At 44.2% G+C, this 24,603-nt stretch overlaps 1 protein-coding gene across 2 annotated transcripts in view; it reads right to left on the bottom strand.

Annotated features, from left to right (window-relative positions):
- LOC142244097 (uncharacterized) overlaps positions 1-24,603 on the bottom strand; it is a 126,110-nt gene that overhangs the window by 21,007 nt on the left and 80,500 nt on the right. For both annotated transcript variants that reach the window (XM_075316294.1, XM_075316295.1), the window contains 2 exons: positions 7,792-7,950; positions 2,601-2,768 (listed from right to left, as the gene is read on the bottom strand). In XM_075316294.1, coding sequence (XP_075172409.1) covers positions 2,601-2,768; positions 7,792-7,950 — 327 coding nt within the window. The remainder of the gene's footprint in view (positions 1-2,600; positions 2,769-7,791; positions 7,951-24,603) is intronic.

Raw genomic sequence — 24,603 nt, 5'->3', positions numbered from 1 at the left:
GTTGCATGCATCTCTATGCAACCAATCCGTTCCTGTGAGGAGAGTGTGAGTCTATGCCGGGTGATGCACCGCGAGACTCGCGCGAGATACACGCGAGGCACTCGCAATTGTGACACTGGCCTAAAAGAAATTAAATCCTGCAAGCCCGGTCACTAATGAGAACACAGCTGGTTGACGCCCAAGCCTGTCTGTGTAAGGCTATGTGCGTGCGTTGCGTTTTTTACTGCATTTTTGCGGTGCGTTTTTGGGCTCCAAACTGCATGACTTTGCTTCCCCAGCAAAGCCTATGATATTTCATTTTTGTTGTCTGCACAGTGCAGTTTTGTTTGGCTGCGTTTTTGAGCTGAAAAAAAAAATGAGCATGTCAATTCTTTTCTGCATTTTCCTGCGTTTTTCCACACATGCAATGTATTGAATAAACGCAGCAAAACACAGTGATCAAAAATGCAGTGATCAAAAACGCAGTGATCAAAAACGTAGTGATCAAAAATTTGGGAGGAAAATGAGGGGTGCGTCTTATAATCTGAATGTAGCTTACTGGGGGTAGTGGAGAATGGTGACAGAAGGCAGGGGCGATACTGCGGGCTGCGTGCTGCTGGGGCTGTGTGGTGGGAGGTGCTCTGTGCGGCAGATGGCACTGCTCTGTGTGGCGGGTGGCGCTGCTCTGTGCAGCGGGCGGTGATGCTGGGACCATTCTGAAGATGTCTGCATTGTGGGCTTCAAATAATGGCGCTTTCGGCTCAAGAGTTCATCTGTGCCATGCAGGAAATTCGCGCCCGGAGGTGGCACGTGCACATATGAGATCCCTGCTTGTCAATGAGTTGATTACTCAATCAGCGCACACGCTGACTCCGGGTGCCATATCTTTGAGGCCCACACCGCTGACAATTCCTGGATGTTTTCTCTGCCTCACAGCGACGCCGAGCATCTGAGACACCCACCATACCGCTCCGCTCCACGACTGCCCCTGCCTCCTGTAACACCCGCTTCACCACCGCTGCCGCACCGCCCTGCTCCAAGACCACCTCTGTCTACCATGACCCCTGCTCCACCATCGCTGCCGCTCTGCTCCATGACCGCCTCTATCTACTGTGACCTCTGCTCCACCACCGCTGCTGCACAGCTCTGCTCCATGACTGCCCTTGCCTCCTGTGACCCCCGCTCCACCACTCTGCCCCTCCTCCCCCCGGTAAGACACCACGTCTACTAGATTAGAAGATGGACCTTTTTTTCTCTAAATCTGTTGTGCGTCCTTATAATCCGGTGCATCTTATATAACCAAATATACAGTACTTGGCTTATAGATTGGCCAATCCATTTGAGCCCGACAGCCAACGACAAGGCGTATCTCTTGTCAACGGAGCTCTGTCAATCAACACAAGGGACTGGTACAACATGCAAACAGGAGGGCGTAACGGTGCCCCAAGTCATAGGCCACGCCAAGGGTGCATTAAAGTGCCCTTATTTGCATTTTAAATAAAAGTATATTTTTCCTAAATTAATGTTTATACAGTTTGATTTGCATTTGGGTGATGGATTCACTTTAAGGCTGGGGTCACACAAATGTATGTAAAAAAATAAAAAGAAAAATTGGTCCCATTCTCAGCCACAGAAGTTGGCAGATTTGTTCTCACTTGTCATCCGTGAGCTGTCTATATACAATCCATATTTTTTAAATCAGCAGCTATTAGTCATTTACAGTTTCCCATCTAAAGGGTGCTTTACACGAGACGACGGATCGTGCGATGCATCGTCAGGGTCACGGTTTTCGTGACGCACATCTGGCATCATACACGACATCGTCTCGTGTGAAACCTCTGAGTGACGCAGTATCGCTCACAAATCGTGAGTCGTGTACTCGTCGCTCAGTTTCATAATATCGTTTATTTTTACTTGTGCCGGTTGTTCATCGGTCCTGTGGCAGCACACGTCGCTCTGTGTGACACCACGGGAGCGATGAACTCTGCTTACCTGCGTCCCACGGCTCCCGCCGTCTATGCGGAAGGAAGGAGGTGGGCGGGATGTTTACATCCCGCTCATCTCCGCCCCTCCGCTTCTATTGGCCGGCAGCTGTGTGACGTCGCTGTGACGCCGAACGTCCCTCCCCATTCAGGAAGTGGACGTTCGCCGCCCACAGCGAGGTCGCTCAGCAGGTAAGTGCGTGTGACGGGGGGGTTCACGACTTTGTGAGACACGGGCAGTAATTTGCCCGTGACGCACAAACGACGGGGACGGGTACGATCGATCGTGAAATCGCACGATCGTTCGTCCCATGTAAAGCAGGCTTTACAGTCCCTGCATGGCATCCAATAGTTTTTCTTGCACGGTACCAATTTCTAATTCAAATCCCAACATGCTGCCATTTTTTCCTCAAACAGAATACATCTGAGACAAAAACATTGTTCCGAATACAATCCCTTTTTTATCTGATTGCGAGTTCAAAGAAAAGAGCTATTTTTTTTAAGCTCCAGATAAAAATGTTTCACATAAGGAGAAATTCTTAGTGTGATTCGGGTGCGTCACTCATAGTAAGCAGCACGGCCCCCTCTTACCCATGGTGAGCGCAGGTAATATGGAGTCTGCATGCTTTGGGCACGTACCTGTTTATGCAGCTGAGAGATGTGCTCAACCAAATGGCTCTTCTCCACACGCAAGAGAGAGTTTTCCTCCTGAACCTTGTAGTGTTTGTTCTGTAAATCCGTCATCTGCTTGTGCAGTGAACTCCCAGTCATCTCTACAGATTTCCTGCCTCTTTCCAGCTGCAGGACCTAGAAACACAAGCGATGCGGCCAGCTTTTACTAACAAGGTCACGTTATATACACCTTGCAACCAATTTTATTATTTTATTTTATTTTTTTTATTTTCAGCATTCAGAGTGCAATGTGATTATAATCCATGACTTATCAGTTCCTTCCTAAACCCTTAAAAGCAGTGAAAACATACAGAGATGTATCTATACGTCTTACAGGGCATGTGTGTACTTAAAAGGTGCAATAAAAAAAACTACAACCAATAGTATAAAAATGGTAATAAAACACATTCTATAATAACTAATCATATTAATAGACTCCCTTCTGTCTAATCTCCATCAGCAAAAGAAGCTGAGACACATAGTAGGGAGTGAGACTTTGTGCCTCTGCTCCTGCTCTCCTGTCTGCCATACTGCATAAAGACATAACATAGAGGCCAGCTATCAGTTCAGGACAGGAAAGAAACAGGAGTAGTAAGAAGTGATGGAAAGGAAATCCCAGAACCTATAGTACTGGCAGAATGCTGATGAAGAGGAACTGCCAAATTAAAAAGAATGGTTGGCAAATTACTGAGTATGAGAATTTATGCAGGTCTCAGATTTTACCTTCAGTTTTGACAAAACTTTTTTTTTAAGTGTTGGCTTTTCATACCGTGAAGAATCCCACCAAACTATTTGTACCCAAGCGTTAGATTTCTACCAATAATATTGTGTGTATGCAGAAAATTGCTGTAACTGAGGTATGAAAGTCGTAATCGTCTTGTTATACCATAATCCGGTGCGGATCTCTCACTGTAATAACACGAAGGGGGACATGGCTGTCACCATTGACTTGGGGTCCATTGGGTTATGCCGACATGTTCATTGTTTGGGTGGAAACAATAATGCTTCACTCAGCAGTATTTTATTTTGGGAGGGTAAAAAAAGAATGGTACCTGCAAAAAAGGTTCCTAACACAGCCTAAATTGTGCAGATGTGAACATAGTGAAAGTAATCTAGCTCGTCTGTGGCAGCAACCGGCATGCAAGGATCAAACGCTCTGAAGCGTGGAAAGTCTTTGAAGACCAAACAGGGATCCATCTTCTGGAATATTGTAAAACAATTCTTTGAAACATTATTCCATTAAAATTACGGATTTTTCCAATACATAACACCATAATATGTGAAGCCAGGGAGCCCAAGAATCAGCAACAAGTGTCGAACGCTGACGGTGTTCTTTGTCAAGCCTAAAGGGTAAAAGTACCCATAAGGTATTTAAACTGATCCCAACCAATCAGGAAAAAGACTAATTTAATTCATAGAAACATGTGCAGATACCACATAAGATATACATATAAAAATGTATATATATATATATATTATATATTTATATATATATATATATATATATATAGATATATATATATATATATAGATATATATATATATAGATATAGATATATACAGTACAGACCAAAAGTTTGGACACGCCTCATTCAAAGAGTTTTCTTTATTTTCATGACTCTGAAAATTGTAGATTCACATTGAAGGCATCAAAACTATGAATTAAAACATGTGGAATGAAATACTTAAAAAAGTGTGAAACAACTGAAAATATGTCTTATATTCTAGGTTCTTCAAAGTAGCCAGCTTTTGCTTTTATTACTGCTTTGCACACTCTTGGCATTCTCTTGATGAGCTTCAAGAGGTAGTCACCGGAAATGGTTTTCCAACAGTCTTGAAGGAGTCCCTAGAGATGCTTAGCACTTGTTGGCCCTTTTGCCTTCACTCTGCGGTCCAGCTCACCCCAAACCATCTCGATTGGGTTCAGGTCTGGTGACTGTGGAGACCAGGTCATCTGGCGTAGCACCCCATCACTCTCCTTCTTAGTCAAAAAGCCCTTACACAGCCTGGAGGTGTGTTTGGGGTCATTGTCCTGTTGAAAAATAAATGATGGTCCAACTAAATGCAAACCGGATGGAATAGCATTCCGCTGCAAGATGCTGTGGTAGCCATGCTGGTTCTGTATGCCTTCAATTTTGAATAAATCGCCAACAGTGTCACCAGCAAAGCCCCCCCCCACACCATCACACCTCCTCCTCCATGCTTCACGATGGGAACCAGCCATGTAGAGTCCATCTGTTCACCTTTTCTACAAAGCACACTCAATTGTATATGCTATGTGAATTTATTAAAGATTTAAAGATTCAAAAAAGCCATGCCGGCGCTCACGTGACTTGGCTATGTATGAAGGCCTTCATACATAGCCAAGGCACGCGAGCGCCGGCATACACACAGGCTCAGATAACATGTCCTAAGCGTCCTTGATACCCCATTTATGCAATCCTTCCATTACCTTATAGCCACAGCATTTCTCCTTGGAACTCAGAACTATAAGTGTCAGCAGACTCTGTGAACAAGGCCGGTGGCCGAAACGTCAGAGTATTTTTCTGCCTCTTAGTTCATTTTTCTTTGCATGGCTTTTTTGAATCTTTAAATCTTTAATAAATTCACATAGCATATACAATTGAGTGTGCAGTGTATCTCTATGGTTATATTTGTGGGGTTCCCCCATTCACTAGCACCTCACCCCTCAAAAAGTGTGCACGCCCCTTTTTCTATCACCTTTTCTACAAAGACACGGTGGTTGGATCTAAAGATCTCAAATTTGGACTCATCAGACCAAAGCACAGATTTCCACTGGTCTAATGTCCATTCCTTGTGTTCTTTAGCCCAAACAAGTCTCTTCTGCTTGTTGCCTGTCCTTAGCAGTGGTTTCCTAGCAGCTATTTTACCATGAAGGCCTGCTGCACAAAGTCTCCTCTTAACAGTTGTTCCAGAGATGAGGTGTCTCCAAACTTTTGGTCTGTACTGTATATATATATATATATATATATATATATATATATATATATATATATATATATATATATATATATATATATATATATATATATACATACATATATATATACATACATATATATATACATATATAAAATATACATACATATGCACAAAGAAACACAAATGAAAAGAGATAAAAAACATAATACAAACATTTTTCTGAATTCATGCACTGGTATGGAGGATTTATTGGCTCCACATATTATGATGTTATGTATTGGAAAAATTTGTGGTTTTAAATGAAATAAAGTTTCAAAGAATTGTTTTCGCATATTCAGGAACTGGATCCCTTTTTGTCTTCAAAGATGTGAAAATAACCTTATACTAAGATAATTATGTCAGAATTCTTTTTAAATTTGTGAACCAAATTTATGAAACCGCATGAACCACTGAAAAATTTGGCAAATTTTCATACTGTCTAGTGTAACGTGACTGTATGTAAAAATTAGATAATTTCTTGAAATCTGCCCTTGTGACACAATCAAAGACTTTAGGGATACACACAGTTATCTGTGATGTAAGTTTAATATTTTAATATTTTGGCTTCAAAGACTTTTTTGTAACTGTTTCCAAGGCCTTTAATTTAGGCACACACTGTATGACCCTTCCCATGTCTTGATCTGACCCCATTGTACCCTGTTGTGCACCTCCTGTATGAAAAAGTACAATTCTTTCACGAGCGTCTACAGCTGATCCTTCCACACAAGTCTCCAGCCATGCACATTTTTATTGTTATAAGTAACATGCACTTAGGTCAATTATAGTAAACACTAAACACGTGTAATAAGTCATTACAGTGCCCTTTAAATGGAATCTCTCATCAGAAAAGTATCTTTTGTTTAAATCGGGTTTTTATGTTACATGTATTTTTTAAAAAATATTTGCCAAAAAATTAATTTTTATATCATGATTTTTGTAAAAAAAAAAAAGTACTTATTTTTACACTGATCACTGGGAATTTTTAGACTCATACTTCCTGTCTTTTCAGTAACAATTTTCAGCAGTCTCCTTATCAGAGGCAGGATTATGATGACAGGAAACACATCTATATACAGCTGATAAAACAAGATTCATCAGTCACAATAGCTGATATCCTGAATTGTAAAGCGCTGCGGAATATGTTGTCGCTATAGAAATAAATATTGATTATTATGATATCACAGCTGGCACTGCTCCCCCTCCCCTTTGCACACGCTCAGTACTGTCAGAGGGAGGCAGGGGATAACAAGGGACCAAGGCTCCTAAACTGGTCCTCAAACTAGGGGTACCCTAGCTGACCCTGATCCCAGAGGTACATCTGATGGTGATGATGTCTGGGCCGCCTTCCAACCCCTGCTCCTGACCAGCCATGATCAAGCATCGCCTCCCTACTCCAGGGGAGGGCCTGGACATGGGCATGTAAACACCAACAGTGATACACAAACAGGGGAAAACAAAACCCTATCACACAGCACACTCACACAGACAACAAGTGGTAAGGAGGAAAACGAAATCAAGGAGGAAATAACCAGATGACAGGGGGAATTCCACTGCACACCAAGCAACACTCAGTAAATCACCAGACTAGAAAACAACAGCACACGGACCGATGTAGAAGAAATCTATAGTCGGCAAAGGAAGACAAATGCCTCCATCTTAAAAAGGCGGGGAGTACCTGTAATAGGTCTCTTGCAACATGTGATCAAAAAGGTAACCAGCAGGCTAGTAGAAATTAACTCCTGATAGCCCGATCACTAATGACCTCACAGCTGGTCGACGCCTGAGCCTTCCTGTGCAACTCAGAAGCACCAGAGAAAGCATAGTGAGGAGTGTCAGAGTCTGTGGTCTGAACAGCGTCTGAGGCCATTATGACACTCGGCGAGTCTTGAGCAACATGCCATGTGACAAGTACTTGCTTCAATACTCAATGTGACAATACAAAGATAGGGTCAGAGTCTGCTCATTGTGTCCATGTACATGTGTTGTTTCTTAAAACAACAGGAAATTAGAGTCTAATAAAGTGTAAATATTTGCAACATTTCTATTTTTAATACAAATTGTGATTTGCTAAAAATAAAAATAAAAAAAATAACACAAAAGCCTAATTTAAACAAAATATAATTTTCTGATGATAGCTTCCTTCTTAAGTTCAAGCCATGAGGATTTATTACTCAACCTGTTCCTGGGCTGCAGCGGTTTTTTCCTTCTCATCGTGTACAAGTCTTCTCCAGTGTGCCAGTGTCAGCTCTAGATGCCTCCCATTCTCCTTCCCTGATGTTATCTCAGAAATTCTTTTTGAACGATTCAGACTTTCTTGTTCTCTTAGTTGTCGCTCCTGAAAATGTGAATGTGTATTGGAGGCAAGAAAAAACAAGTTCAGAAAAAGCCAAAACAAGTCCATAAAAGCAGACGCTTAAAATTCTATTTTCTGCAACGGACTTCAACGGGAACCTTATGAGGTCTTCCAGCCTTACAATATTGGGATAAGTCATCAGTATTGGATTGGTGGGGGTCCAACATTCGGTATCCAGCAAATTTTTGCATATTCTCATTATATAAAATAGTGACGTTGGATTAATATATGACACCTATAAACTGTGTGCACAATTATTAGGCAAATGAGTATTTTGATCACATGATACTTTTTATACATGTTGTCCTACTCCAATCTGTATAGGCTTGAGAGCCAACTACCAATTAAGTAAATCAGGTGATGTGCATGTCTGTAATGAGGAGGGGTGCGGTGTAATGACATCAACACCCTATATAAGGTGTGCTTAATTATTAGGCAATTTCCTTTCCTTTGGCAAAATGGGTCAGAAGAGAGATTTGACGGGCTCTGAAAAGTCCAAAATTGTGAGATGTCTTGCAGACGGATGCAGCAGTCTTGACATGCCAAACTTTTGAAGCGTGATCACCAATTAATCAAGCGTTTCATGGCAAATAGCCGACAATGTCGCAAGAAGCGTGTTGGGCAAAAAAGGCGCAAAATAACTGCCCGTGAATTGAGGAAAATCAAGCGTGAAGCTGCCAAGATGCCATTTGTCACCAGTTTGGCCATATTTCAGAGCTGCAATGTTACTGGAGTATCAAAAAGCACAAGGTGTGCCATACTCAGGGACATGGCCATGGTAAGGAAGACTGAAAAACGACCACCTTTGAACAAAAAACATAACATAAAACATCAAGACTGGGCCAAGAAATATCTTAAGACCGATTTTTCAAAGGTTTTATGGATTGATGAAATGAGAGTGACTGTTGATGGGCCAGAGGCTGGATCAGTAAAGGGCAGAGAGCTCCACTCCGACTCAGACGTCAGCAAGGTAGAGGTGGGTACTGGTATGGGCTGGTATCATCAAAGATGAACTTGTGGCACCTTTTTGGGTTGAGAATGGAGTGACGCTCAACTCCCAGACCTACTGCCAGTTTCTGGAAGACAACTTCTTCAAGCAGTGGTACAGGAAGAAGTCGGCATCATTAAAAAAAACCATGATTTTCATGCAGGACAATGCTCCATCACATGCATCCAACTACTCTACAGCGTGGCTGGCCAGTGAAGGTCTAAAAGATGAAAAAAATAATGACATGGCTCCCTTGTTCACCTGATCTGAACCCCATAGAGAATCTGTGGTGCCTCATAAAATATAAGATCTACGGTGGGGGGGGGGAACAGTACACCTCTCGGAACAGTGTCTGGGAGGCTGTAATGGCTGCTGCACGCAATGTTAATCATAAACAGATCAAGCAACTGACAGAATCTATGGATGGTAGGCTGTTGAGTGTCATCATAAAGAAAGGTGGCTATATTGGTCACTAATTTTTTTGTTTTGTTTTTGCATGTCAGAAATGTTTATTTCTAAATTTTGTGCAGTTATATTGGTTTACCTGGTGAAAATAAACAAGTGAGATGGGAATATATTTGTTTTTTATTAAGTTGCCTAATAATTCTGCACAGTAATAGTTACCTGCACAAACAGATATCCTCCTGAGATAGCCAAATCTAAAAAAAAACACTCCCACTTCCAAAAATATTAAGTCTTTTGGGTTGATTGAGAACATAGTTGTTGATCAATAATAAAAAAATCCTCTAAAATACAACTTGCCTAATAATTCTGCACACAGTGTATGCCCCAATAGGACATACGGACAGTGTATGGTTCTAGTCAAACAATTCCTTTAAGCTATAGGATTTTCCTCAATAAAATTCATTCATTGGTGAATATATTTTGGCAAATTAGACAAAAATCGCACAAATTAGAGAAGATACTATAGGACACAATAAACTGTTCTTATGAGACAAATTTGACTTAAGCGGGCTTTACACGCTACAAGATCGCTACAGCGATCTCGTTGGGGTCACGGATTTTGTGACGCACATCCGGCCGCTGTAGCGATCTCGTTGTGTGTGACTCCTAGGAGCGATTTTGGATTGTTGCAAAAACGTCCAAAATCACTCCTCGTTGACATGGGTGTCCTCTCCCAATTATCGCTGCTGTCGCTTAGGCAAAGTTGATCCTCGTCCCTGTGGCAGCGCACATCGCTACATGTGACGCTGCAGGGACGAGGAACTTCTCCTTACCTGCCACACGCCAGCAATGAGGAAGGAAGGTGGGCGGGATGTTCGTCCCGCTCATCTCCGCCCCTCCACTTTGATTGGGCGGCCGCTTAGTGACGTCGCTGTGACGCCGAGCGAACCGCCCCCTTAGAAAGGAGGCGGTTCGTCGGTCACAGCGACGTCGCCGAGCAGGTAAGTACGTGTGACGCTGCCGTAGCGATAATGTTCGCTACGGCAGCAATCTTGACAGGGGCGGGTGCTATCACGCTCGCCATCGCTAGCATCGGCTAGCGATCTCGTAGCGTGTAAAGCCACCCTTAGATTTTATATAGCACTAACATATTCCAGCCACACTCTTCAGAGGTTACATGTACACACAAAGCCACACACTACAGAATGCAGGGAAAGACACTAATCAATCAATTCAATCACTAGGACCCCTGCTGAAACTCAGTCTATGAGGAGTGTCAGAAAAGAGGGCAGTAAACATAAGGCTATGTGCACACAGTGCGTTTTTCGCGGCGTTTTTGCGCGTTTTTCGGGTGCGTTTTTGCTCAGAAAACTGCATGACTTGGCTTCCCCAGCAAAGTCTATGAGTTTTCATTTTTGCTGTCCCCACACATCTGTTTTTTTTCAGCTGCGTTTTTGTGGTGCCACAAAAACGCAGCATGTCAATTATTCCCGCGTTTTTCACTGCGCTTTTCATCCATTGAGTTCAATGGGATGTTGAAAGACGCAATGAGAAACGCAAATAGCTGCGTTTTGGTGCGTTTTGGTGCGTTTCTAAGACCAAAAACGCAGCTATAAGCGCAGGAGGTGGGTAGTAAAGTGACATGTACAGGAAGAGGATTCCTTCTGTCAGTAAACACAGAAGCGTGAATCCTCCCGGTACCGTCACCCCCGCTTCCACCTCCCGTCCTGTGCATGTATGCTGCCGTGCGGCGCCATATACAGGCAGGAGGTGGAAGCAGCTGCGAAAACAAAAGTTAACAGTAGAAAAAAAAAAAAAAAAAAGTTATACTCACCTGTCTGCAGCCTCCCGGTGCCATGCCCACTCCCATCTCCTCTTCCCGGTACCACCGCCGCTCCGGCTGTGTGCAGTCTCCCCGGGTATGTATGCCTGCAGGATGCAGGACCTGGCGATGGATCACCTGATGCAGTCACCTGACGCATCAGCTGATCGTAAGTATCGCGGTGACGCGGGCGCCCGGCCGGTATCAGCAGATGCGTCAGGAGACTTCATCCCTGAATACCGGCAGCTGCTGCAGCGATCGGACGGGATCAGACTCCCGCCCCATCGCTCCAGGAGCTGCCGGTAATCAGCACATAAGTGAGTATTATTTTTTTTTGCACCGATGCATCTGCTGATTGTATAATCGGCTTTTATACAATCAGCTGATGTGTGATGGGATTCAGGCACTTGATCCTGACACATCATCTGATCGCTTTGCCTTCCAGCAAACCGATCAGATGATATTGGATCTGGATTGGACGGCGCGGGACCCTTGACCCAGGATTACTGCGGAGGGGGGTTCTTTATTTTAATAAAGATGGAGTCACTAATTGTGTTGTGTTTTATTTCTAATAAAAATATTTTTCTGTGTTGTGTTTTTTTTTAATCTTTACTAGAAATTCATGGTGGCCATGTCTAATATTGGCGTGACACCATGAATTTCGGGCTTAGGGCTAGCTGATAATATACAGCTAGCCCTAACTCCATTATTACCCAGCTAGCCACCCGGCTTCAGGGCAGCTGGAAGAGTTGGATACAGCGCCAGAAGATGGCGCTTCTATGAAAGCGCCATTTTCTGGGGTGGCTGCGGGACTGCAATTCACAGCGGGGGTGCCCAGAAAGAATGGGCACCCTGCACTGTGGATTCCAATCCCCAGCTGCCTAGTTGTACCCGGCTGGACTCAAAAATTGGGCGAAGCTCACGTCATTTTTTTTTTAATTATTTCATGAAATTCATGAAATAATTTAAAAAAAAAGGGCTTCCCTATATTTTTGGTTCCCAGCCGGGTACAAATAGTCAGCTGGGGGTTGGGGGCAGCCCGTACCTGCCTGCTGTACCAGGCTAGCATACAAAAATATGGCGAAGCCCACGTCATTTTTTTTTAAAATTATTTCATGAAATTCATGAAATAATTTAAAAAAAAGGGCTTCCCTATATTTTTGGTTCCCAGCCGGGTACAAATAAGCAGCTGGGGGTTGGGGGCAGCCCGTACCTGCCTGCTGTACCCGGCTAGCATACAAAAATATGGCGAAGCCCACGTCATTTTTTTTGTTTGGGGGGGTAAAGAAATCCTGCATACAGTCCTGGAAGGAGGATGCTGAGCCTTGTAGTTCTGCAGCTGTCTGCTCTTCTGCATACACTAGTGGAGAATGAAGAACACATTGAAGAAGGAAATGACATCAGACCTTTTTGTTTTTGTTCACTGATAAAAAACGCAGCAAAACGCAGAGATCAAAAACGCAGCAAAACGCAGCCAAAAACGCACCAAATCGCGGCAAAAACGCATGCGTTTTTTGCCGCGTTTTTTCGACGCAGGTGCGTTTTTGTGCGTTTTTAGCGGCCAAAAACGCACAAAAACGCAGCGTCAAAAAGACGCAGTGTGCGCACATAGCCTAAAGCTTCATGAGCCCCATTCAGCCACACTCTATGTATGCACAAACATGAAGCATATCATGATGCAAGGAGCAAAGGGATCAGGTCTGAGGAATAACATACAAAGGTTGGTAAACGGAAAGAAGTCACCCTAAGGAATGTGATAGGCCAGCCTAAATATGTGTTTTCAGGGCATGCAAAAATTAATGATAAATACAGTCATGGCCAAAAGTGTTGGCACGCTTTAAATTGTTCCAGAAAATTACGGTAATTCTTTCTCCCAGAAAATTACTGCAGTTACTCGATTTGTTATACACGTTTATTTCCTTTGTGTGTATTGGAACAACACAAGAAATATAGAAAAAATGGTAAATTGGATATAATTTCACACAAAGCTCCAAAAATGGTCCAGACAAAATTGTTGGCACCCTCAGCTTGATATTTGGTTGCACACCCTTTAATAAATAGCTGCAATCAATCTCTTTTTATAACCATTAATAAGTGTCTTACATCTCTCAACTGGAATTTTGGACTCTTCTTCTGCATACTCTCCAGGTCTCATATTTGAAGGCGCTTTCTCCCAACAGCAATTTTAAGATTTCTTCACAGGTGTTCAATAGGATTTAGATCCAGACTCATTGCTGCCACTTCAGAACTCTCCAGCGCTTTGTTTCTATCCATTTATGGGGGCTTCTTGAAGTATGTTTGGGGTCATTTTCCTACCGGAAGACCCATCACCTAGGACGCAAACCCAGCATTCTGACACATCACCTTTTGTTTGAGAAAGGCTTTCGCCGAAATGCGTTATAATATTTGATGCCTGTACATGGAATTGTACAATAAAAAGAATCTACATTCATAAAGAAGAGTGCCGGTCGTTTTCTTCAATTTTGCACACAGTCAAGGCATCCAGTGCCAAAGATTCTTTGTTCTTTTTTTGTAGGCCCTTTTCTGTTTTCAGTAAACAGTGGAATGATGTACTTTACCAAAAAGTTTAATCTTGGTCTCATCTGTCCACAAGATGCTTTCCCAGAAGGATTTTGGCTTACTCATGTACATTTTGGCAAACTGCAGTCTAGCTTCTTTATTTTTCTTTGTCAGCAGTGGGGTCCTCCTGGGTCTCCTGCCATAGCGTTTCATTTCATTCAAATGTCGGATAGTTTGCACTGACACTGATGCACCCTGAGCCTGCAGGACAGCTTACATTTGTTTGGAGCTTCATTGGAGCGGCTTATCCACCATCCGGACCATCCTGCATTGTAACCTTTCATCAATTTTCCTCTGCCGTCCACGTCCATGGAGATTAGCTACAGTGCTATGGGTTGTAAACTTCTTGATTATGTTGTGCACTGTGGACAAAGGAGCATCAAAATCTCTGGAGATGGACTTGTAACTTTCAGATTGTTGATATTTTTCAACAATTTTGGTTCTCAAATCCTCAGACAGTTCTCTTCTCTTTCTGTCCCCAATGCATAGTATAGCACACAAACGCGCAATGCAAAGATTAAGTCAACTTCTCCCCTTTTTATCTAGTGTCAGGTGTGATTTTCATATTACCCACACGTTACTTGCCACAGGTGAGTTTGAATGAGCATTACATGGTGGAAACAAAGTTGTTTACCCACAAATTTGGAAAGGTGTCAACTATTTTGTCCATCTCAATTTTGCGGCTTTGTGTGAAATTATGTCCAGTTTGCCTTTTTTTCTCAGATTTTTTTGTGTTGCTCTAATACACAGAAAGGAAATAAACATGTGTATAACAAAATGTGTAATAGCAATAATTATCTGAGAGAAATACTGCATTCTCTCTAACAATTTAAAGGGTGCCAACACTTTTGGCCATAACTGTATATTAATATTTTTGAGAATGGATTAATTTTTCTCAAGAAACACTGGCGGCTCCATTGCTTAGTGGAAACTGTAAGTATTTTGGCTATAAAATGTATGCAGAAAATGTCAAGAATTTTCCCATGAACAAAATTAATTTTACATTTCATTTTAATCAATAGATCTTGGAATAATAATAATTTCCACAATTGGATGTGTTAAAAACATTTTCCTCTCCCGAGATAATCTTACATATGTGTCCCTGCTGTGTACTGTGTAATGGCCGTGTCTGACCGCACAGGGAAATGGTCATACCACATCTCCTGGGCCGGGGAGGACATAGCAGTAGTATTGTGCCGCCATTCCGCCCTTACTCCAAAGTTAAAGGACTTTCGCTGTTCCATGGGATATTTCCTATTTACTTGTGATAATGATGGTGTTTTCTCGCTTCACTAAAACAATTGTTCCTTGTTATATTTCGCCTGGTGAACATGTGATATAGTTGAAATTTTTCATCTTCATCAAATTTAGATTAACGTGGGGACCTTAGAGAGCTGTCAGCTAAATGATTGGTTAGCCCACAGTTATAATAATAATCTCAGCAACAGTGTCCCCATTGGGGCTCACAATCTAAATTCCCTATCTGTATGTGTTTGGAGTGTGGGAGGAAACCGGATGAAACCCACGCAAACACGGGGAGAACATACAAACTCCTTCTCCTATCTCCCCCATACACAGGCATGTACAACTCAGCTGAGCACTCCGGTGTTCTCTATAAGGAGAGCAAAAGGAAGGGATGGTGAAATTTCACATTATCTGTTCGGGGGAGTAGGGAGGCCACCAAACTCATGGCTGCTTTACACGGTATGACTGATTGTGCAATTTCACAATCGATCGTACCCGCCCCCGTCCTTTTTGTGTCACGGGAAAATCGCTGCCCGTGGCGTGCAAAGTCGGTAACTCCCGTCACATGTACATACCTCTCGTGCGACCTCGCTGTGGGCGGTGAACGTCCACTTCCTGGAGTGGGAGGGACGTTCGCGCAAAAACCGTGACCCCGACGATCTATCGCACGATAGATTGTCTGGTGTAAAGCAGCCTTCAGTCTAATGTATTTCGGGGCCTTAAAGAAGTTTTCTGTTATTGCAAAACCCTTGTCCTCTGCTGCTCCCAATGTCTCATGCAGTGCGGACGTCACATCAGTACTGCAGCCAGTAAGTGAGCTCCGCAGCGCGCCTGTGTAGACGACACGAGCTACCCAGAGCCGCTGAGATCATTGACTGCAGCATTATCGAAATCATGCCAGCGCTGGACCCGGGGAGGGGGGAGTAAAGTAGTTTGTGGTTTGTTTGTTTGATTGTTAACCAAACTGATGGTAGGGGACAGGGGTTTTCTGAACCAGATACCTGAAGTTGTGCTATGGTGGTAGGAGAGATTTCAGTATGTTCTAAGGACCTCATGTTGTAGAATCCAGAACAATTTCTGGGGGAAGGGAGTAGATTAGCAAAACAAAAGCTAATCTACCCCAAAACAAGGTAAATAAGCTGGATGTAGGAATGTGAGCAAACTACAAGAGAGATCTGATACAAGAGGAGTGAATGCTATATGTGTGGGCAGGCTGCTCTGCTGATAAGTGTTTTTTGATAGCAAAAACAATGGGCTCTCTTCACACCATCATCATGGAACCCTTCTGTCCTGTCGCCTTTGTCCAGATGGGTTGAAAATTGTTACCTACTGTTCTAGTCAAACTTGAAAAAAACCTGACAGGCCCGTTTTACCTCAGTAAGTTACAATCTGCCAAAATGGATCATTTAAAAATGAAGCCTATTGTGTGGCCTATTTTTTTAGTACTAACTGGGTTTTACAACAGGTTTCCCAGCTTAGATATCTGTCCCTCTGCACAAACAGGTCTGTTAGATCCTGTCTAAAGGCCCAGTCACACTAAACAACTTACCAGCGATCCCACCAATGATACAACCTGATAGGGATCGCTGGTAAGTTGCTAGGAGGCCGCAGGTGAGAGGCCCCGTCACACTAAGCAACATCGCTAGCAACATCGCTGGTAACGAACAACTTTTGTGACGTTGCTAGCGATGTTGCTGTGTGTGACATCCAGCAACAACCTGGCCCCTGCTGTGAGGTCGTTGGTTGTTGCTGAATGTCCTGGGCCATTTTTTAGTTGTTGCTGTCCTGCTGTGAAGCACAGATCGCTGTGTGTGACAGCAACAACTGAATGTGCAGGCAGCAGGAGCCGGCTTCTGTGGAGGCTGGTAACCAATGTAAACATCGGGTAACCAAGAAGCCCTGTCCTTGGTTACCCGATATTTACCTTTGTTACCAGCCTCCGCCGCTCTCACTGTCAGTGCCGGCTCCTGCTCTGTGCACATGTAGCTGCAGCACACATCGGGTTAATTAACCCGATGTGTGCTGTAACTAGGAGAGCAAGGAGCCAGCGCTAAGCATTGTGCGCTGCTCCCTGCTCTGTGCACATTTAGCTGCAGCACACATCGGGTAATTAACCCGATGTGTGCTGTAACTAGGAGAGCAAGGAGCCAGCGCTAAGCATTGTGCGCTGCTCCCTGCTCTGTGCACATTTAGCTGCAGCACACATCGGGTAATTAACCCGATGTGTGCTGTAACTAGGAGAGCAAGGAGCCAGCGCTAAGCATTGTGCGCTGCTCCCTGCTCTGTGCACATTTAGCTGCAGCACACATCGGGTAATTAACCCGATGTGTGCTGTAACTAGGAGAGCAGGGAGCCAGCGATCAGTGTGCGCTGCTCCCTGCTCTCTGCACGTGCGGTGGTAACCAAGGTAAATATCGGGTTGGTTACCCGATATTTACCTTAGTTACCAAGCGCAGCATCTTCCACGCGGCGCTGGGGGCTTGTCACTGGTTGCTGGTGAGCTCACCAGCGACCCGTGTAGCAACGCTCCAGCGATCCCTGCCAGGTCAGGTTGCTGGTGGGATCGCTGGAGCGTCGCAGTGTGACATCTCACCAGCAACCTCCTAGCAACTTACCAGCGATCCCTATCGTTGTTGGGATCGCTGGTAAGTTGCTTAGTGTGACTGGACCTTTAGCGACGCTCCAGCGATCCCACCAGCAACCTGACCTAGCAGGGATCGCTGGAGCGTCGCTACACGTGGAAGCATGCTGAGCTTGGTAACTAAGGTAAATATCGGGTAACCAACCCGATATTTACCTTGGTTACCAGCGCACACCACTTAGCGCTGGCTCCCTGCACTCCTAGCCACAGTTAATCGGGTTAATTACCCGATGTGTACTCCGGCTAAGTGTGCAGAGAGCAGGAACCGGCACTGACAGCTGAGAGTGGCGGACGCTGGTAACGAAGGTAAATATCGGGTAACCAATGTAAGGGCTTCTTGGTTACCCGCTGTTTACCGTGGTTACCAGCGTCCGCAGAAGCCGGCTCCTGCTGCCTGCACATTTAGTTGTTGCTCTGTCGCTGTCACACACAGCGATGTGTGCTTCACAGCGGGAGAGCAACAACTAAAAAATGGCCCAGGACATTCAGCAACAACCAGCGCCTCACAGCAGGGGCCAGGTTGTTGCTGGATGTCACACTAAGCAACATCGCTAGCAAGTTGTGCCTCAGCAGCGATGTTGCTAGCGATGTTGCTTAGTGTGACGGTACCATAAGGCCCCCTTCACATGCACGTGCCTCCGGTACGTGCTAGGTCGGTTCCCGCATGTACCGGAGACACGGGCACACGTATACCCATTAAAATCAATGGGTTTATGTGCACGCACGTTTTCAGCCATTGGCCCGTGCCTCCATGTGGAGCAGATGTGAGCCCGTGTGCTCCATACGGCGACATGTCCGTTTTTCTCTGGCAGCACGGGTGTCACGCGGCCCGCACACGTACCACACGGATGTAGTGTGGATGCGAGCCCACGTGACACACGCCGGAGAAACACATGTGTCATTGTAAAAATAAAAAAAACACAAACTCACCTCCACCAGCCCTGCAGTCTCTGCCGCGGCTGTTACCTGCATCTGACCCCCAGTGAATTTGAACAATGCATCTTCTTCACTGGGGGCCGGAAGCAGCATCAGCGGGGCGTGGCCTGTGCCGGACACTGTCATTCAGCACCACAGACAGCTCCGGAAGAATCATGTAAGGCAGGACTTTCCGTTCTCTGTGTGTTATTACGTACAACACACGGAGAACACGCATGTGCCAGAAACATGGCACACGGGGAGCAAACCACCTCTTTAATACGTCCGTGAAAAAAAGGTTTGTTTTTTTTGACGTGCGTGTGAAGGGGGCCTAATGCTATGTGGCAGGTATCTTACATGTGATGTCCCAGTGAAGTCATAGTGATGTCAAACAGACACAGGCAGGCTTTCTTGTACGCAGAGATAGGAACAGCCCGGACTGCTGTCCTGAAGGGGCTCAAGGGAGGGCAGCGTGACTGAGGAGGGGTGCTAGGCCTCAATTTCAGTTAAGGGGTTAATATGTGGTGTTCACTTTGTGTGGGAAAAGTATAGGGTGGAGCTGTAGGGTCAGTTGGGATTTGGGGTTCTTTGATTTGTTAAGGGGTGGTGTTGGGGGGGGGTCACTATATAGGTCAGGTCCCCAGGGGGGTTGGTCATTCCTACCTGGACGGCAATCAACGTGGAGAAGAGGATGCTCGTAAATATTGTCGCTGCAGCGGGGGAAAGGAGAGGGGCATTTGAAGGAGGGGGTTTGCACAAAAGAACGAGGGGGGGAAACCAGTGCAGGAACGGGTTACATCTGGTGGTGCAATTGATTGGTAACATGGGTCCTTGCTGGCTTGAGTCTCAGCAGGACATTGGTTGGGCAACAATCGGCTGGGTGCCCTCGAGCCGGTGTGGTGCGGCTGAGAGCAGGTGGTGAAGCTGATATTGCAATCGAACGGGTTTGGGAACCTTCATTTACCCCCCTCCTTTCAGGTGTTTTTCATCGGTTATTTAAAATGTTATTTATTCTTTCATGTTTTTGTTGTTGTTTAACAAACAGGGTCTGCTGTAGCCTTCTATAGCCAACGTCACGCAGTCTTTGTGTTTATTTTAGGTAAGAACTCGGGGAAGTGGGTGGGGGTGATGGTCGGTCGATCAAGGTAAGGCCGTTAGTCAGACTTTCTGGAGTCAAAGGATTAAATTATGGTTGTAGACCAGACAGGCAGAAACCTGACAGCCAGAGGTGTTGAATGCAGATTTTTAAACACAACTTTACTTCTTCAACAATTATAGTGAATTTATGCTGTACTGAGAAATGGCTGGCATTGTGAACGTTTGTCAGATTTGGGTCTGCGAACTACTCAGCCCCAATACATCATTTTGTCATAGCGATTAGGCTTCATAGGCGGACATATCAGTGGTGCAACCTGTGTGTCTGCACAAGGGCCCACGAGGTTAGGGGGGGTCCATTACTACCTCCAAAGCAGGTAAAACTGTGCTATTGGGCTGCAAAGGGCAAATACTGTAATATTGTTCTTGCACAGGGGCCCTTTTCGGTCTGTGTCTACCATACTTATTGTTTAAAGGGGATATCCAGTCTTTAAAAATTGATCGCATATCCTTAGCACAATCGATTAATATCAGATTGGTGGGGGTCCGACACTTTTTGAAGAAGCTGCAGCCTTTCAGTGTCTGGTTCGTACTTACCTGATCTGCATTTTTCACCTCCAGTTAAGATATTGCAGCATTTTTCCCTTAGGCTACTTTCACACATCCGGTTTTTGCTCTGCGGCACAATACGGCGCTCTGCAGAAAAACCGCAACCGTTTTTTTTGCAGCCGGTTGCGGGTTTTTTTTGCATAGACTTACATTAGTGCCGTATTGTGTCGCATGGGCTTGCGTTCGATCCGGTTTTTGCCGCATGCGGCAGATTTAGCTGATGCCGCGGCCGGATGGAACGTTGCCTGCAACGTTTTTTGCTTCGGCAAAAAAACGCATCACGCCGCGGCGCATTTTTCAATGCATGCCTATGGACGCCGGATGCGGCGCGATGCGGAAAAAAAACGCATCCGGCCGCCGCATGCGGTTTCTTCCACTGCGCATGCTCAGTAGCATGCCGCAACCGGAAAAAAACGGACGGGCCGCATGTAAAAACTTATGCAAAGGATGCGGTGTTTTCGCCGCATCCGTTGCATAGGTTTCACAGCCGGATTGAGCCGCACTGCTCAAACCGGATGTGTGAAAGTAGCCTTAAAGCCCCGTCACACACAGAGATAAATCTTTGGCAGATCTGTGGTTGCAGTGAAATCATGGACATATTGTTCCATTTGTACACAGCCACTGATTGTCCACAATTTCACTGCAACCACAGATCTGCAACAGATCTGCCACAGATCTGCCACAGATCTGCCACAGATCTGCCACAGATCTGCCACAGATTTATCTCTGTGTGTGACAGGGCCTTAAGGCTATGTGCACATGCTGCGTTTTTTTTTACGCTGCGTTTTTATCCATTTTTGGCTGCTAAAAATGCACCCGTGGCAAAAAAAACGCGGCAAAAAACGCATGCGTTTTTACCGTGATTTGGTGCGTTTTTGGCTGCGTTTTGCTACGTTTTGATCTCTGCGTTTTTCTGCGTTTTTCCAATGCATTGCATGGGGGGGAAAACGCATAAAAAAAAAGGAAAGAATTGACATGTCCATTTTTTTTTTAAGCTCAAAAACGCAGCTTAAAAAAAAGTTGTGTGTGGACAGCAAAAATGAAAACTCATAGACTTTGGTGGAGAAGCAAAGTCATGCAGTTTTGAGGCCAAAAACGCACCCGAAATACACGCAAAAACGCAGCGAAAAACGCACTGTGTGAACTTACCCTTAAAAAGAATGGAACACGAGTGCCGCAGCCTCTTCAAACACGAGATAACTCGGGCACCGCACATCAATGTAATATTTATGACTTTTCAAAAGGATAAACCCATTTAAAAGGGAAAAGGGAAGCTATCACACAATTCATAATTGCAGCCAGGTATATTTCTCTATAAAACGATCCAACATTTCAGAGAAAATGATTGCTAGGTCTATTGCTATGAGAGAGGCGCTGGGAGAAGCCAGACGGTGACGGCACAGGACTAGTCCCGTCTCTCCCTATAATCCCTGCACAAATCTTCTATCTACATTTTCATTGTTTTATCAAAACTATACCTGGCTTTAATTGTGCTGCCAGTTTCTGCGCCATTGTTTGGGCAGCACCAAATGACTGGTAGGTTTCCTTTAAGCCTTAACACACTGTTGTTTCCCATTAACAACCTCACTAGAACCACCACAAAAAGTAAGCAAGAGGCACAGCAACCTATAAAGCATTTGTTAGTTGTTCTTTGGTTTCGGTGGTTTTATAGTGATCGTTTAATGACTATCTCATCTAAAGTGAAATGCAAAGGAAATAAAGCTGCCTACACACGTTAAAGTGCATTTTACTGGGAAACAGGAATGCTCATTTCTTGATTATCGGTCTCCTTAAACAGGGTTCTGAGCATCCCAAACTATCATTTGTTGGGTGAAATTATTTTTACCTTGCTTATCTACCTCCGGACCATCCATAGAGAATTTGTCACCAAATTTTTCTATGCCATCTGAGAGCCACATGATGTATGGGCAGAGACCCTAATTGCAACGATGTGTCACTTAATTCTCTGAATGCTAAGCTGACCACAACACTGATTGGCAGCTTTCTGTGTACACTGTGCATTGGCAGAAAGCTGACAATCAGTGGTGGGGCAGGGCCATACAGATCATATGTATATCAAGGACAACATTGCAGCAGATTATTATTCCTCTAGTGATAATGTTTAGCTGATGATTAAGTTGTTTAATCAAAACTGCAGCAAACAGCCCAGTAAGTGACACATTGCTGGTTCTCAAATCCTCAGATAGTTCTCTTCTCTTTCTGTTCTCCATGCATAGTGTAGTACACACAGACACATAATGCAAAGATTGAGTTGTCTCCCCTTTTTATTTGGTTTCAGGTGTGACTTTCATATTGCCCACATCTGTTACTTCCCACAAATGAGTTTGAATGAGGATCACATACTTGAAACAAAGTTGTTTACTCACAATTTTGGAAAGGTGCCTACAATTTTGTCTTGCCCAGTTTAGAGATTTTATCTGAAATTATGTCCAATTTGCCTTTTTCTGTGTGTGTGTGTGTGTGTGTGTGTGTGTGTGTGTGTGTGTGTGTGTGTGTGTGTTGTTCCAAAACACACAAAGGAAATAAATATAAGTATTACAAAACGTGTAATTGCAATAATGGACAATATTTATGAAATGTAAAACACGGGGCTTGAGGTGGCCATATACATTTGCCGAACATTACCAATTCTTTGTTCTCACGGAATGTATGTGTCCAAGTGTCTATAAGGCCGGATCTGTTTTCGCATTATGTTGCACAAACTGGCCGCTGGTCTCCTGACCTAAACTCAACAACCTCATATACAGTGGGTACGGAAAGTATTCAGACCCCTTGAAATTTTTCATTCTTTATTTCATTGCAGCCATTTGGTAAATTCAAAAAAGTTGTTTTTTTCCTCATTAATGTACACTCTGCACCCCATCTTGACAGGAAAAAAAACAGATGTAGAAATTTTACCAAATTTATTAAACAAGAAAAACTGAAATATCACATGGTTATAAGTATTCAGACCCTTTGCTCAGACACTCATTTTTAAGTCACATGCTGTCCATTTCCTTGTGATCCTCGTTGAGATGGTCCTACTACTTCATTGGAGTTCAGCTGTGTTTAGTTAAACAGATAGGACTTGATTTGGAAAGGAACACACCTGTCTATATAAGGCCTCACAGCTCACACTGCATATCACACCAAATAAAAATCATGAGGTCAAAGGAACTGCCCAAGGAGCTCAGAGACAGAATTGTGGCAAGGCACAGATCTGGCAAGGTTACAAAAGAATTTCTGCAGTACTCAAGGTTCCTAAGAGCACAGTGGCCTCCATAATCGTTACATGGAAGAAGTTTGGGACCACCAGAACTCTTCCTAGACCTGGCCGTCCAGCCAAACTGAGCAATCGTGAGAGAAGAGCCTTGGTGGGAGAGGTAAAGAAGAACCCCAAGATCACTGTAGCTGATCTCCAGAGATGCAGTAGGGAGATGGGAAAAAGTTCCAGAAAGTCAACTGTCACTGCAGCCCTCCACCTTCCGGGCCTTTATGGCAGAGTGGCCCGACGGAAGCCTCTACTCAGTGCAAGACATATGAAAGCCCACATAGAGTTTGCAAAAAACACATTAAGGACTCCCAGACTATGAGAAAGAAGATTCTCTGGTCTGATGACACGAAGATAGAACTATTTGGTGATCATTCTAAGCTACATGTGTGGAGAAAACGAGGCACTGCTCATCACCTGCCTAATACAATCCTAACAGTGAAACATGGTGGTGGCAGCATCATACTATGGGGGTGGTTTTCAGCTGCAGGGACAAGACGACTGGTTGCAATTGAAGGAAAGATGAATGCGGCCAAGTACAGAGATTTCCTGGAAGAAAAACCTCTTCCAGAGTGCTCTGGACCTCAGACTTGGCCAAAGGTTCACCTTCCAACAAGACAAAGACCCTAAGCACACAGCTAATATGACAAAGGAGTGGCTTCAGAACAACTTTATGACCATTCTTGACTGATCCAGCCAGAGCCCTGACCTAAACCCAATTGAGAATCTCTGGAGAGACCTGAAAATGGCTGTCCACCAACGTTCACCATCCAACCTGACGGAACTGGAGAGGATCGGCAAGGAAGGATGGCAGAGGATCCCCAAATCCAGGTGTGAAAAACTTGTTGCATCATTTCCAAGAAGACTCATGGCTGTACTAGCTCAAAAGTTTGCTACTACTCAATACTGAGCAAAGGTCTGAATACTTATGACCATGTCATATTTAAATTTTTCTTGTTTAATAAATTTACAAACATTTCTACATTTCTGTTTTTTTCTGTCAAGATGGGGTGCATTAATGAGAAAAAAAATGAACTTTTTTGAATTTACCAAATGGCTGCAAT

Source organism: Anomaloglossus baeobatrachus, chromosome 6 (genome assembly GCF_048569485.1).
Source record: "Anomaloglossus baeobatrachus isolate aAnoBae1 chromosome 6, aAnoBae1.hap1, whole genome shotgun sequence".
Lineage (NCBI taxonomy): Eukaryota > Metazoa > Chordata > Amphibia > Anura > Aromobatidae > Anomaloglossus > Anomaloglossus baeobatrachus.
This window is presented reverse-complemented; position numbering and strand designations above follow the sequence as displayed.